Below are 14787 nucleotides of genomic sequence, written 5' to 3'. Positions count from 1 at the left end.
TGCAATAAAGTGAGCCATGCCTGTCTTAGCCCCAAGTTGTATTTCTAATTACTACAAGGCAATCAGAAGTTATAATTGCCAATAACAGATCTTTGAAAATTTTTAAAACTCCAGTTATAATTTTATAAACGCGGGGGAGAAGGGCCGAATATGTAAGCTTTTTCTTACGTTTCACTATGAAAAATACAATGAATTTCCATGTATGCGTCACCCAGTTTCAACAAATATCAATGCCTGCCCAGTTTCACTTATGCTTGTACATCCCACAGCAAACTATCTTTTTTTTTTTTTTTTTTTTTTGGCTTTTTGCTATTTCTTTGGGCCGCTCCTGCGGCATATGGAGGTTCCCAGGCTAGGGGTCTAATCAGAGCTGTAGCCACCGGCCTACACCAGAGCCACAGCAACGCAGGATCCGAGCCGCGTCTGCAACCTACACCACAGCTCACGGCAACGCCAGATCCTTAACCCACTGAGCAAGGGCAGGGACTGAACCCGCAACCTCATGGTTCCTAGTCGGATTCGCTAACCACTGCGCCACGATGGGAACTCCAGCAAACTATCTTAAAGCAAATCCAGACATATTTTATATACAGTATTTCGATATGTATCTAAAAAATAAGATCTTTTTTCTTTTAACATAACCATACTACTAGTACCTCTAGAAAATCCTGATCCTTTTGCTTTTTTAGGCCTGCACCCGTGGCATATGAAGGGTTCCAGGCTAGGGGCTGAGTTGGAGCTGTAGCCACCGGCCTACACCACAGCCACAGCAATGTGGGATCTGAGCTGCATCCACGACCTACACCACAGCTCACAGCAACACCGGATCCTTAACCCACTGAGCGAGGCCAGGAATCAAACCCGCAACCTCATGGTTCCTAGCTGGATACGTTTCCCCTGATCCATGACAGGAACGCCATCTCATAAATGTTTGAAACTAGCTTTTCGATCACTGAGCGGACCTAGAGGTAGGTACTACATAATGGTTTTAATTTTTTTTTTTTTTTTTTTTTTTTTTTTTTTTGCTTTAAGGGTCGCACCTACAGCATATGGAGGTTCCCCAGGCTAGGGGTCTAATCAGAGCTGTAGCCACCAGCCTACACCACACCCACAGGCACACCAGATTCGAGCCGCATCTGTGACCTACACCACAGCTCACAGCAACACTGGATCCTTAACCCACTGAGCGAGGCCAGGGATCAAACTCGCAACCTCATGGTTCCTAGTTGGATTCATTTCCACTGTGGCACGACAAGAACTTCTGGTTTTAATAATTTTTTAAAAATTGTTTCCAAAAGTTTTTTCAATAGTTAAGAGCATGCGGAGGAAAAAAAGCAATTTCTCTACATTAATAAACCACAACCAAATGTGAGAAACCTCAGGTCCGGCGTAAGATCAAGAAAAAGAGAGGTTAGAGGTAGACATGACTCTCGAGACTGTTTTTCTTTTTTTTTTTTTGGTCTTTTTTATGGCTGCTTCTGCCACCGTGGCATAGGGAGCCTGTCCACCCCATGCTACTAACCCTCCCTGAGTTCTTGCTGTGTCTCACGCTGCTCTAGGCTAAGTGCTACAGGGACATAAAAATTAGTCATTCAAAACCAACCCCTCTTGGAATTCACGAACACATCGGAGTAAAGCTGCACCTCACTCTCCAGGCACACGGGCCTCCCAAAGCTGAATGGGCATCTCATCCCGATGAGGCTGGGAAGGTGCTGCACCGAGTCCTGTGGTGTGGACACCACAGCAAAAGAAGCACAACAGGCGGATCTAGGCTCCAATACTAGTTCCGTGACACAGGGAATCTTAAGTAACCTGCCCAGGGCCCCCTGTCTATAAATCTGTTTCCTCATCTGTAATGTGGGGACAATAACACCTATTTCATAGACCTCTTGAGAGGACTGAGTGTGTAAATACATGCAAAGCACCCCGGACAAAACTGTAAGGAACACAAGAGGCAGAAAACAGCCATACATGCAAGAGTCACCTCTAAATCCTGAATCATGAAAACAAGACACCAAAATGCCCTGTGAATTCCCAAATGCTTCCCGAAAAGGAAGCCTCTACTGCATGAAAGTGACAACACATATCTGCTTCACAAAGATGAGTGCCAAGCGTAGCTGTGCCAGGAACACGGACATGTCCCTAAATCCAAATTCCAGGAGTTCCCGTCGTGGCGCAGTGGTTAACGAATCCGACTAGGAACCATGAGGTCGCGGGTTCGATCCCTGCCCTTGCTCAGTGGGTTAACGATCCGGCGTTGCCGTGAGCTGTGGTGTAGGTTGCAGATTCGGCTCGGATCCCGCGTTGCTGTGGCTCTGGCGTAGGCCAGGGGCTGCAGCTCCGATTCGACCCCTAGCCTGGGAACCTCCATATGCCCTGGGAGCGGCCCAAAAGAAATAGCAAAAAAAAAAAAAAAAAAAAAAAATTCCAAGTCCCAGCTTCTAAGAAAGCACCAAGAGCCGCTTCTTCCCCAGAGCGCACAGGAGACTTCAGACCTGAGGAGGCTCCCGTCGGGTGACCCTCAGCGACAGAAATGAATTTTCTTCACCCTTAAGACCCTTTATGACAACAGTGATTTGGGTTTTTTTAACAGAGTTTCCTAAACCACTAAAATTTTACCATTTGGTACTAAATCACAGAAGAATGATTAGCATTTGTTTTAACAAATGTGTGTTAAAAGCATTATATCGTCACATCAAAGCCTTGTTGGGAGTTCCTGCCATGGCTCAGCAGTAATGAACCCAACTAGTATCCATGAGGACGCGGGTTCGATCCCTGGCCTCACTCAGTGGGTTAAGGATCTGGTGGTGGTGCAGCTATGGCGCAGGCCGGCAGCTGCAACTCCAATTGGACCCCTAGCCTGAGAACCTCCATATGCTGCAGGTACGCCCCCCCTAAAAAAAGCAAAACAAAAACAAAAACAAAAAACAAAGCCTTGTTGTACTTCAGCTGTAGAGGACAAGAAATGTTTCTCTTTCACTTCGCAGAATGCTGACAGATGGCATGGACAGATGCCGACACACCAGCGGAGCGCGCGCGCGCGCACACACACACACACTCACACACGCACGCACACAGGTCAGGGAGCTTTTTCAGGCAGTGCAGAATAGTGTTATAGGAGTCCCCACTGTGGTCCAGCAGGATCTGTGGCACCTTTGCAGCCCCTGGACGCAGGTTCAATCCCCAGCCTGGAACAGTGGGTTAAAGGATCGAGCACTGCCGAAGCTGTGGCCTCGGTAGCAAATGCAGCTCGGATCTGATCCCCGGCCTGGGAACTCCATATGCTGCAGGGTGGCCAAATAAGAACAAATGAAAAGAGCAGTGTTATAAGCACAGTGTTTATGGACGTTAGCACTGAGACTGCAGATCTAAATGTGAAAGGCAAAGCAATAAAGGCTTTAGAAGGAAACAGAATACCTCTGTGACCCTGCACTGCAGCAAAGGTAGCTTAACACAATACAAGACACTTGAAACATGGAGAAAACTGATAAAATGAACTATAACTAAAAATTTTGGCTCCTGAGTCATTTTTATCCTAAAATCCTACAGCACATCAGCACAAATCAACTGCACTTCAATTGAAAAAAAAAATCCTACGGCATCTTGAATAGCAAGTGTAGTAACAGTACAGAGCAAAGGCACTATCGGGTTCTTGCCGCCTTCGGGATTCCTTCCAGCTCTCCCTCTCTCTTCTTCCAGCTTCTTGTTTACACTTGGAGAAATTCAAGACCCACCTTTTAGACCCTCTGCAGTGGGATGAATGGTATCCCCTCCAAAAAAATGTCCATATCTTAATCCCCAGCACCTGTGAATACTAGCTTATTTGAAAATACGACGTTATCACAGATTTTGAGATGAGGAGATCATCCTGAATTAGCTGAGTGGACTCTAAGTCCAAGGACGAGTATCCTTACAAGTCAGGCACGTGGAGAAGACACAGAGACGGTGAGGTGAGTGGTGTGGCTGGAAGCCAGGAAATGCTGGCAGCCGCCAGAAGCTGGGAGGGGCCAACAGTTATGCTCCCCAAGGGCCCCTGAAGGAATGCAGCCTGCTGACATCTTCACTTTGGACTCTGGTCTCCACAACAGAGAGGGAAAAATAATCAGTATTGTTTTAAGCCACCCGGTTGGTGGTAATCTGCTGCAGCCACCGAAGGAAACTAATACACCCTCCAAAACAGATTTTTTTACCCTTTACACCTGTAGCAAACTCACCAACTTTCCTAAACAAAAGAAATCTATAATTATCCTTCGAAAGCATCACTCCTACCCAGGATCTCTGAAAAAAGAGCAATAAGATAAATTATAAAAAGTTCCAAGTTTATCAGAACTATTACAAAATTTAGCTTTATAAATTAAAAATTCCAAAACAGGAGTTTCCACTGTGGCGCCATGGGTTAAGGATCCAGTGCTGCCACATCTATGGCACAGATCGCTGATGCAGCTCAGACTCCATTCCTGGTCCAAGAACTTCCATATACATGGAGGCAGCCAAACCAGGGTTAATTAATTAGTTTATAAGCAGCCTTTATCATTTCATAAATATAAATCTTTATCAAATACCCACTATGTAAAGCACCATCTTCTATCAAAGCTAAGATTTGCCTACCCAACTCTGGGACAAGAAAAATTTTTAACGTAGTTCTGGACTGTTTTAATTTTTATAATACAATGACCTATGGTTTTTATAATCAAGAAAAAAGGAAAAAAATTAATGCTTATCATCAAAGATTCTGGGGAAAACAAGAAAAGAGACACCTAACTTACTCAAAATGAAATCTCTGGTTTTCCTCAACAATATAACTGTAATTAATACCTATCTTCACAACACTGTTAGAGAGCCATTATTCTAAAACTACAAAAACAGAGAGAGAGAAGGATGGTGGAGACGACAACTGAGACAGGTACCAATTCTTCTGACGTTCGTGGAAAGTAACCCTAAAGTATTATGTTTGAAAACGAATGTAATTTGTTATGAATTAGGTTTATCCACTTAGAAATCGTGGCTTATGATTATCATTTCTAAATTATTTCCTTCTGTCTTCCTGACATTAAAAATCCTGAACATTTCTCAGTCGCCAAATCGTTTCATTACAAAGAATATGGTAAATCTTGGGAGTTCCCGTTGTGGCACAGTGGAAACGAATCCAACACGTATCCATGAGGACTCAGGTTCAATCCCTGGCCTTGCTCAGCGGGTTACAGCTCCAGCATTGCTGTGAGCTGTGGTGTAGGTCTCAGGTGAGGATCGGATCCTGAGTTGCTATGGCTGTGGTGTAGGCCAGCAGCTGTAGCTCCAACTCGATGCCTAGCCTGGGAGCTTCCATATGGCACAGGTACCGCCCTAAAAAGCAAAGCAAAAAAATATATACGGTAATGCCAGAATTCACAGCCACCGCCCAACAAAAAACCACCAAAAAATTGCAGGCTACACTGAGGGATTTCTAAGGTTAACACATGCAAACCTTTCTTTTTCTTTTCAAAGAAAACACAGCTCAGACAAAAAGTATAAAACATCCTGAAACAGCCACACAAAGAGAGCTTCTTAGAAATAAAGCCCCAGAAACTATTTGGTCCTAAAAAAAAAAAAACCCACTTCCAGAACTGATAAGAGTGGGGAGACAAGAAACATATATATTTAAAGTAACAACAAGATTTAACTACAATTCAAAAAACAGCGCTTCTCCTCTGCATTGTGGAGAATGTGGCTGGGGACTGAATCACAGAGGCCGCTCCACAGCTCTGCTACTCAAGGAGCAGCACCGCTTCTGTCTTCCCAAATACACCGCCTTCAAAGAAAAACCTCATCAACGGTGGAAGAGCAGACAGAAGACCTGGATTCTAGCAGTTCTTTCTAACGTGCTGTGTGATAGTGGGGAAAAAACCGTATTTTCAAATGGGGCTGAAAATATTTTTTAAAACTTTATATATAAAGTCATTTACAAGTATTAATCATTACCATCTGTCAAAAGTGGTGGCTGGTCTATCTCAGACCAGCTCCGACCATTTTTGAATCTGCGACCACTGTAAACACATGTGCACTCCTGCTATGTTTTGCCAACTAGGAGCAGTTTAGAAAACAAGGAGTCCCAGGAGTTTCCTGATGACCAGCAGGCTCAGGAGGATCTGGCATTCTCACTGCCATGGCTCCAGGCGCTGCTGCAGCGCAGGTTCCATCCCTGGTTGGGGAACTTCCCCATGCCAAGTGTGTGGCCAAAAAACATTTTGAGAAAATAGAAAAGGAACCCCACACTCACAGATGAACGAAGTCAACAGGAGGAAGTGCCCACCTCTTCCCCCGCTCCAGGCCTCTCAGCGCCCCATGAAAACATCCTGGACCCATGCAGCCAGTTTAGCCCATTCAGGAGACAACAGACGGCCCCGCAAACTTCTGACCATCAGACCAACAAACAACGATGACAACATCACTAACCTGGCTCATCTCCGTGACAGGAACCTACGACAGGTCCCACGAACAGCAACCAAATAGCCGAAGCATAATAACCGAACACTCAGAGGCCTAAACCCTGGCTGTTCCTATCGAGCTTCCTGGAGCCATACCTGACCCCTCGGAAGCACACTGCACAGTCTGAGAGCGGGCCCGTGCCCTCGTCTTCCATCGTGACAGCACTCTTGACACTCGTAAACCCAGGCCAAGGCCCTACACACTCCAAACAAAAAACCAGCCATCACAAAACATCAGGAACATGGACCTTTGACCAGTATCTGCCTCACTTAATAACTTTTAAGAACTAAATCTAAAAATCTGGCAACGAGGAGTTCCCGCTGTGCTGCAATGGGATCGGCAGCATCTAGGGAGCACAGGGATGCAGGTTCGACCACTGGCCCAGCAGACTGGGTTTAGAATCTGGCACTGCCACAGCTGCAACTCAGGTCGCAACTGCAGCTCAGGTCTGATCCCTGGCGTGGGAATTCCATATGCCAAGCGGCAGCCAGAAAAGAAAAGAAAAGAAAAGGGCAACAAGAGCCTGAGTGTAATCGCTACATTCCATTAAGAACTCAAAGCTTCTAAACGGCAAGGCTTTCTCTCTTTTACTAGGTTCTATGCCACACCCAGCAGGTTCCTCAGGTGCACCTCAATTCCAGAGAGACCTCGAAGGGCACCTGACGGTAATTCAAACCCAGGGATGACAACAGGAATTGAGAAGCCAAGGCGACCCGAGTTAGCCCGAAAAACAAGCTTATAAAAGGAGATGAGACTGGAAACGGGTGTTGCAGAAGGAGGCCCTTGGCAAAGAAAACTATTTATCATCTAGGAAGGAAGGAAGGAAGGGCTGATCAGGGTCTAAGAGAATTAGTTTGGAGTTCCCTGCTGTGGCTTAGCAGGGTAAAGGACCTGCTGGGAGGATTCGGATTCAATCCCTGGCCTTGGAGTTCCCATCGTGGTGCACTGGTTAACAAACCCAACTAGCGTCCATGAGGAAGTGGTTCGATCCTTGGCCTCGCTCAGTGGGTTAAGGATCCAGCGTTGCTGCAAGTTGTGCCACAAGTCACAGATGCAGCTCAGATCCGGTGTTGCCATGGCTGTGGTGCAGGCCACAGCTGCCCCTCCAATTCAACCCCTGGCCCAGGGAACTTCCATGTGCTGCAGGTGTGGCCACAAAATAAAAAAAATAAGAGAGAATTTGGTTTAAGCACCAAACACTGCACCTCGGGATTTCCTCCTTAAAGGAGAGGAGCAGGGCCCACTGTCATCACCGTCACATCTACTTCCCTTCGACGGGGTCCTCCCCACCCCAGGGAGTGGGAAGTGGGACCTCTTGGGCTTAAGAACATCGCCTCTCCAACTAAATTTAGCATCTACAATTTTAAACCGCCTCGGGGCTTCTCTGTAATTGTTTTCTGGGTGTTGTCTCCACTCCTGACTCATTTATAAAATGAAACACAGGACCTCCTCAGGAAATCAGTTCCTCCTACCTTGACCTCTGAAAGTATCCACAGATGCCTGAGGTAAACTATCAGGATTTGAGTTTTGCTTCAGCTAGAAGTCTGAGCTTCAGAACAGAGATGCATTTATAAAATGAAAGAATCTGTACAGAATGGAATAGATTGGTAGAAGAAAATGAAAATTAAGGTGAGCTCATCTTGACTCCTTTTTGAAAATCGCTTGTCAAACTTTTTATACCCACTTCATCTTTGATGAGAGATAGCCTCTTTTCTTTAAGTAAGATATCCTTCTTACTCATCAGGAATATGCAAATCAAAACCACACTGAGATACCACTTCACACCCACTAGGAAGCCTCTGATCAAAAAGACAGTAAGTGCTGGTGAGGGGACAGAGAGTGGAACCTTCAAACACCGCTAGTGGGAATGTAAACCAGGGCAGCTGTTTTGGAAAACACTCTGCAACTTCTCAAAAGGTTAAACACAGAGATGCCCTATGACCCAGCCACTCTAGGTATGTACCTAAGAGAGCGGAAGAGCTGTCCACACACAAGCAGGTATGCAAACGTTCACAGCAGCAGTATCTATAACAACCGAAAGTGTAGAGATAACTCAAATGGCCATCAACTTATAAAATGTAGTTTCTTCAGACAATAAAACATTATTCATCCATAAAAAGAAAGGTTCAGGAATTCCCTCGTGGCACAGCACGCTAAAGATGCGGTGTTGGCACTGCAGCAGCCTGGGGCACTGCTGTGGTGAGGGTCTGAGTCCTAGCATGGGTACTTCTAAGTGCCAAGGATGCAGCCAAAAAAACCCCAAGACAAAACAATGTACCCATACATGCGACAACATAGATGAACCTTGAATACATGCTAAGCGAAAGAAGCCAATCACAAAAGATACATCATATGACGCCTTTACACGATTTCCAGAAGACAAATCCCTAAGGATCAAAACGGTCCTAGTTCTCAGTCAAGTTACTGCCCTCAAACGCTCTCCTTTCTCCAACTCATCAGCATCTGTTTTCACAAAATTATAATTACAATAATAAGAGTACCTTTCATTTTTATGAATGGTCTAGAAGGATCTAAATCAAAGTGCTACTTCTAGAGGACGAGATTACGGAGTTTTCCCGGTGTCTCAGATGGGAACGACAGTGGTGTGTGCACGCTGGTACTCATCTGCAGAGAAGACAATAAAAATAAAAGGTTTTGCCCCCCAGGGTGGGGGACAAGGGGGATTAGTGGCGGCCTAGGGCTGGGCCTTGGGGAATTGGAAGGAAATGGGAAGTGACTGCTCACGGGCATAGGTTTGGGGGAGTGACAGAAATGGCATAAAACTGACTGCAGTGGTAACTGCCCAGCTCTGTGAATATACTGAAACACTGAATTGCATACGCTAAATAGGAGAATCACAGCTCAATGAAGATGTTTTTGTGTAGGAGAGAAAGACAAAACATGTAAGTGATAATAAAGCAGATGGGGCAAAATCTAGAAAAAGGATGTACTGAAGTTCCTTGTAAAGTCATGTCAGTCTTTGGTGTGAAATTATATCAAAAGGAAAAGCTCTAAGAGTTCCCATCATGGCGAAGCAGAAACGAATCTGACTAGGAGCCATGAGGTTTCGGGTCCGATCCCTGGCCTTGCTCAGTGGGTGAAGGATCCAGCGTTGCCGCAAGCTGTGGTGTAGTGTGTTGAAGACACAGCTTGGATCTGGCATTGCTGTGGCTCTGACACAGGCCGGCAGCCATAGCTCTGATTAGACCCCTAGCCTGGGAATGTCCATATGCCGCGGGTGCAGCCCCAAAAAAGAAAAAAAAAAAAGGAAAAGCTTTAAAAAATGGCATCTCTCCATGATAATCACACATAGTATCCTTGCTTAACATAAACAGAAACCTACACTAGAAAAAACAGCCATGTCTGCTCCTGCCTCTACCAGGTAAGCATTTCTTCTGTCTCCCCTCTACTCATCAAACTACTGTAAAGCAACCAAAGCATCACTCAAGTAGCAGAAAAGACGAATGAAATGTGGAAAGGGAGACAAATGTTCTCCAACTTTCTCAGGGCCTCAGTTTCCTCATCTGTACAATCTCTAAGAGTGCTTCCACGTTTGACACTCGGTGATTCTGTTGTTCTAACCTCACTGCTCAGTACAGTTAAGGAAAAGTATGATCTGAGCTCAGGCCTTTCCTGGACAGTGAGCATTTTTTCTCTTCTCTAATGATGACATTAAGAAATGATTTCAGTGTATTATCAGTGTTCCAATGTAGGTTCATACAGGACCCTGGCCAGTTTCCCATCTATCTGCATCCCCAAGCCCTCTCTCCAATGCTTGGGAAGGCCCACCACTAAGAGCCTGGGGAAGCTGGAGTAGTGGGTGCATGGACCTAAGATGCTCACATCTCAATGCTGGGTGCAGGTCACTGCAGAGAAACTTACACGTTCCAAAGTAAGAAACAGGTTACAACCATTCTGGAACCTGAACTCTCAGGCAGAGATGGGAAAGTAAACTCAGGAAACCCACATCATGTAAGCCTTCTCCTGCAGTTCGGGCTGCTGCTGTGGCGGGGGTTCAGTCCCTGGCCTGAGAACTTCTGCATGCTGCAAGTGGGAGGGGGGAAGGGAGGGAGGGAATGAAAAGAAAAAGGGAAAATGAAGATACCCAGAACATCTACCCACCAAAGAGGCAGAAAGGGGATGGCACTCTACTGCCTCCCCACTTAGGATGGACCAACAATTACAAAAAATCAAAATCAAAAAAGTTTCTTCCAGGAGTTCGAGTTGTGGTGCTGTGGGTTAAGGATCTGGCATTGCTGTGTGTAGGTTGCAGCTGTAGCTCATATTCGATTTGTGGCCCAGGAATTGCCATAGCCTGTAGGTACAGCCAGGGGAAAAAAAAAAAAAAAAAGTTTCTTCCAGATTTGCTTATGTGCCTGACAAAAGCTAATAAGCAGATACCAATTCCTAAAGCTGGCTAGACTTCTGCTTCATTAATAGATTGTCTTCCTCTCCTTCCATCCAAAGCCTTCCTCAACTAACCGGAAAAGAAAACAAAATTAATTTTCATATCTTCCTCAGTTCCTTCCGTAACAAGTAACTATGGAACTTGCCTAAAGGCTTGCATCTGGAAGAAGAGGTGAGAGGGAGAGACTGCTATAAAACTCAGTGATCTAAGTCTATATTCAACACAGCAAGCGCTATGCTTATTGCTGCAAATAGAAAAGAATTACTTTCTCCATAAAGCCAGAAGGAACACTAAGCATCTTTGATTTGCTTATTCTGGGTTCACCTGTTAAGAGCATAGACGCTTTCTAAGGTATATAACTTAATTTGCCTGAAGAGAACACAGACTCCTCAGTACCTCTCTAGAGAACTGGGTGCAATCCACAATTTCCTGTAGTTTCATTTACTGTGACATCATCAGTTTGGGACTCTAAGGCAGAGAGAAAATGCACCCTGGAGAGTCTCAAGACTGACCCGAATAGAGCCATTTGTACTCTGTTTTGTTTTACTCAAAAGATTCCCTCTGGGTAATCCAGATTCCCTTATCAACCCACCAGAAATGAAATGAAGGAAAAAAAGAAATCCTTCAATCAGTGCTGATTCTAACAAAGGCCATCTATTGAATAAAGGGTCTTGGCATTCCACGACTGCAACTACATTTAAAAAGACAGAAAAATACCCTTCTTTACACATTTTATACGGCTCCTCGCCTCCCCCCTTCCTTTATTCTCTCAATAAGCTTTCACAGGGATATAATTTGGCTTGCTGAAAAGCCAGATAATTAACAGATACTCACCAAAAGAAAATTAACAGTTTTGAGAGTCTACCTGAGGAGATACCTTTTATTTACATTCTCTCTTGTATCAATGAGGACCCCAGCAGAGTTATCTAACTCTGCACCCAGTCATAGAAACTCAGTAGCAGAGTGGGAATATTTAACTCTAAAACCCATGCTCTCACTAACAAATCATTTCCGGCCTCCACTCCCATGCTTTATCATTTGCACACTATTCTCTTAGTTTTGACAATCTAACGTCTATGTGATTTAACAGACACTCAGAAGTACAGCATAAAAATAACACTGGTCTATTCCACCAATTTGAAGGGGTTTTTGTTTGTTTGTTTATATTTTTACTGGTGAGACCTGTCCTGGTCTTTCTTAACATGTTAGTGTTTTCTAAAGACTCAGTCAAGCACTGAGATGCAGTTCAGTGTTGCAAGAGGAGCCCTGGATCAAAGTCAGGCATTCAACCAGCAAGACATAGGCCCTACTTTCCTGGGCCACATTTTCCTCTCTCAGATCCCTTCCAGTTTTTCAGTACCACAAACTGAATTTCAGCAACACCACCACAAAGTCACAAATTTAACAAATACGAAATACAGACGAAAAATTAACAGCTGTGTTATAAGATTTGAAGATCTAAAAAAGTGAACTTAAAGCTACCCCAACGAAAGGCCCAATTAATTGTATTACTGCTTCATGATTTTTTTCTCCACCTGCTCTTACTTTGAAGAAATAGTGTATTTGCTCTGACCTTGGTAAAGGTCATCCATTTATCCCTTTTTAAAAAGATAGTCCATTTTGAAGTACGAATCTAATTTTTTTTCCTAAAGGACACTGAAATTTTTCTGTAGTAAGAAAAAAAAAAAAAAAAAACTGTCATCACTGAAGCAACGTAGAACCAGTCAACAGGATAACCACTTTCCCGAGAGAAACTTTCCCGGTTCGAGACACGTCACCTGGCAAGGAGCCCCTCGCACCGTATCAGGATGACACCGCAAACCCTCACCACAGAAACCTGCACACAAAAACTTTTCCACAACTGTCCCGACTCAAAGACTCGGACGACGGAGCAGCGGAGCCCGCGGGGCTTTCAGAGCCCCGACCCGGGAGCCGTGTCACCTCCCGGACGGTACAGCTCCGGCCCTCTCGCGCCGGACGGGGCAGATCCGCCCGGGCGCGTCTCCACCCCGCCGCCACTTCCCCCTGAAGGGCGGCTGAAGCATCGCGGCGCGACCGCCCCTCATTCGCACACGGCGGCGGCCGCGTCTGCACAGAAGCTACTTCCACGGAGAAGGGCACGGCCCGGGGCTCGAGCCCTTCCCGCAACCAAGGGAGGCGCCAGCCTCCTCGCAGCGGCCCCGCTCGCTCCGTTACTCGGCGTCCCAGCCCGCGGGCCGGCTCCGGGCTGGGCGGCGGCGTTGGAGGAACTGCCGTCGCGGCTTCTTGGGAAGAGGCCAGACGAACTCACCAAGTTTCTGCTTCGCTTTTTCAAAGTCTGGGTGGAACTTACGCTCCCCGGACGAGGCTGCCTTCCCCCCTCCCGCAGGCGTGTTCGAAGACAAGCCTCCCTTTATTTCACCCCAAGTCACTGCGCCGTCACCAGACCGAACACCCGGCCCTGCCCTCCGGCTCCCCCGGGGGACCGGGCCCCGGCGCGGCGGGGCGCGGGGCCCCCTCTTTCGGCCTCCGCGGCTCCGGCCGACGCCCCCTCCGACCGCCCTCGCCCGGCTCCCGGGACAAAGCGGGGCGCGGGGGCCTCCCTGGGGGACCCGGCCGCGGCGACACTCACCCGACAGCTCGTCCGGCTCCAGCCCGGTCTCGGTGTCCAGCCCGCAGATGACAAAGTAGTCGGCGAAGCGACTGGGCGCCGAGCCCCCTCCGCCGCCGCCGCCGCCGCTCATGGCGCCGGGGCCGGGCCGGGCCGTGCGGAGCGCGGAGCCCCGGCACCCGGGCGCCCGGCCGCCCGCAGGCCGCCCCTCCCGCCGCCGCCGCCGCCGCCGCTACCGCGGCTCGGGCCGCCGCCCCCGGCCTTGGCCCGGTCCCCGCGGCCGCCGCGGCTGCCGTGACGGGGCAGGGGGGCGCCGGGCCGCCCCGCGCCGCATCCTGCACGCCTGGCCCTCCGCGCCGCCGCCGCCAGCCGAGAGCGAGCCCGGAGCGGGGCGGGGAGCGCCGAGGAGCCCCCGCGGCCCTTCCCGCCGCGCCTGCGCAGCGCCGTCGGGGAGGGGCGGGCGCCCGGCGGAAGGGATGACGTGATGCTCTTCGGGCCCCGCGGTCTCCGCAGCGCGGCGGGCGAGAGCCCGCGCGCCCGCACCCGCACACCCGGGGCTGCGACGCCTTCCGCGAGGCTGAGAAGCGGCGGGATGCGGGAAGCTTCCTGCAGAGCCAGGCCCCGCCTCCGCTCCCGCTGGAGGTCCGGAGGTGTGCTGCCTAGCCCGGCCCGGTGCCCTGGATGGCATCTCGGAAGCCCACCTCTCCCCAGCCCCAGGCTGCCGGCCTGGACCCCAGATAGCGCCTTCTCCCTGACCCCGCTCCTAGGCCCAGCTCCAGCTCCAGCTCCAGCTCCTAGGCCCAGCTCCTGGGAGAGCCGAGGACGCCCCCTGTTTTGGAAGAGGGGAGCAGCCTGCGCTGTATTTACCCTTGGCTTACGAGTGGGGAAACTAAGGCCCAGAAGGAAGCCAGGACTTTCCCCAAGGTTACTCAGTCTAAGAGACAAAGCCTGACTAGAATCCTGGGCCTGTGGCCAGCATCCCTCACCCCGACTCCAGCCTGGCCTTTTCTCTGCACCGCGCTGTCCCTTTTGCTGTCCTAGAGCGTCCAGAGGCCGCTGCCACTTGGGAGCTCTCCTTCTGCTTCTGAGAATTCCCACTTCCATCCCTGAGCCCATCCTCCTGGGGCGGGAGGGTGGGGGGGTGGCGAGGAGAGAAACTTGCCTCCTGGTACTTGTGTCGGGCCCCTCCAATTTGTTTCTCACGGAAGCTAAGCAGGAAACTGGAGATCAGAATCCGAGAAGGCAGTATGTGGTGTGGTCACTAGCATGGGCTTTAGAAACAGCTCAGATTTGAGTCCTGACTCTCGTTTACTGTGTGACCTTG

General features: G+C 48.4%; 1 protein-coding gene across 11 annotated transcripts in view; it reads right to left on the bottom strand.

Annotated features, from left to right (window-relative positions):
- The window catches only part of DENND5A (DENN domain containing 5A), an 89299-nt gene extending 75412 nt beyond the window's left edge, over positions 1 to 13887 (bottom strand). For 5 of the 11 annotated variants that reach the window (XR_014814422.1, XM_084974733.1, XM_021062252.2 and 2 more), the window contains exon 1: positions 13485 to 13834. Coding sequence is in view for 10 of the 11 variants with exons in the window: in XM_084974733.1 (XP_084830859.1) it covers positions 13485 to 13596 (112 nt within the window). In the remaining variant the exon portion in view is untranslated. Of the gene's footprint in view, positions 1 to 8966; positions 9092 to 12651; positions 13141 to 13163; positions 13350 to 13484 lie in introns of those variants that run through there. The other 6 variants (XM_084974726.1, XM_084974727.1, XM_084974729.1 and 3 more) reach the window with 4 other exon arrangements.
- Between the last annotated feature and the right edge of the window lie 900 nt (positions 13888 to 14787).

Source organism: Sus scrofa, chromosome 9 (genome assembly GCF_054392235.1).
Source record: "Sus scrofa isolate SSC_HxYL_T2T_F1_AM1 chromosome 9, Sscrofa_HxYL_maternal_Yorkshire_Landrace_v2.0, whole genome shotgun sequence".
Taxonomy (NCBI): Eukaryota; Metazoa; Chordata; class Mammalia; order Artiodactyla; family Suidae; genus Sus; species Sus scrofa.
This window is presented reverse-complemented; position numbering and strand designations above follow the sequence as displayed.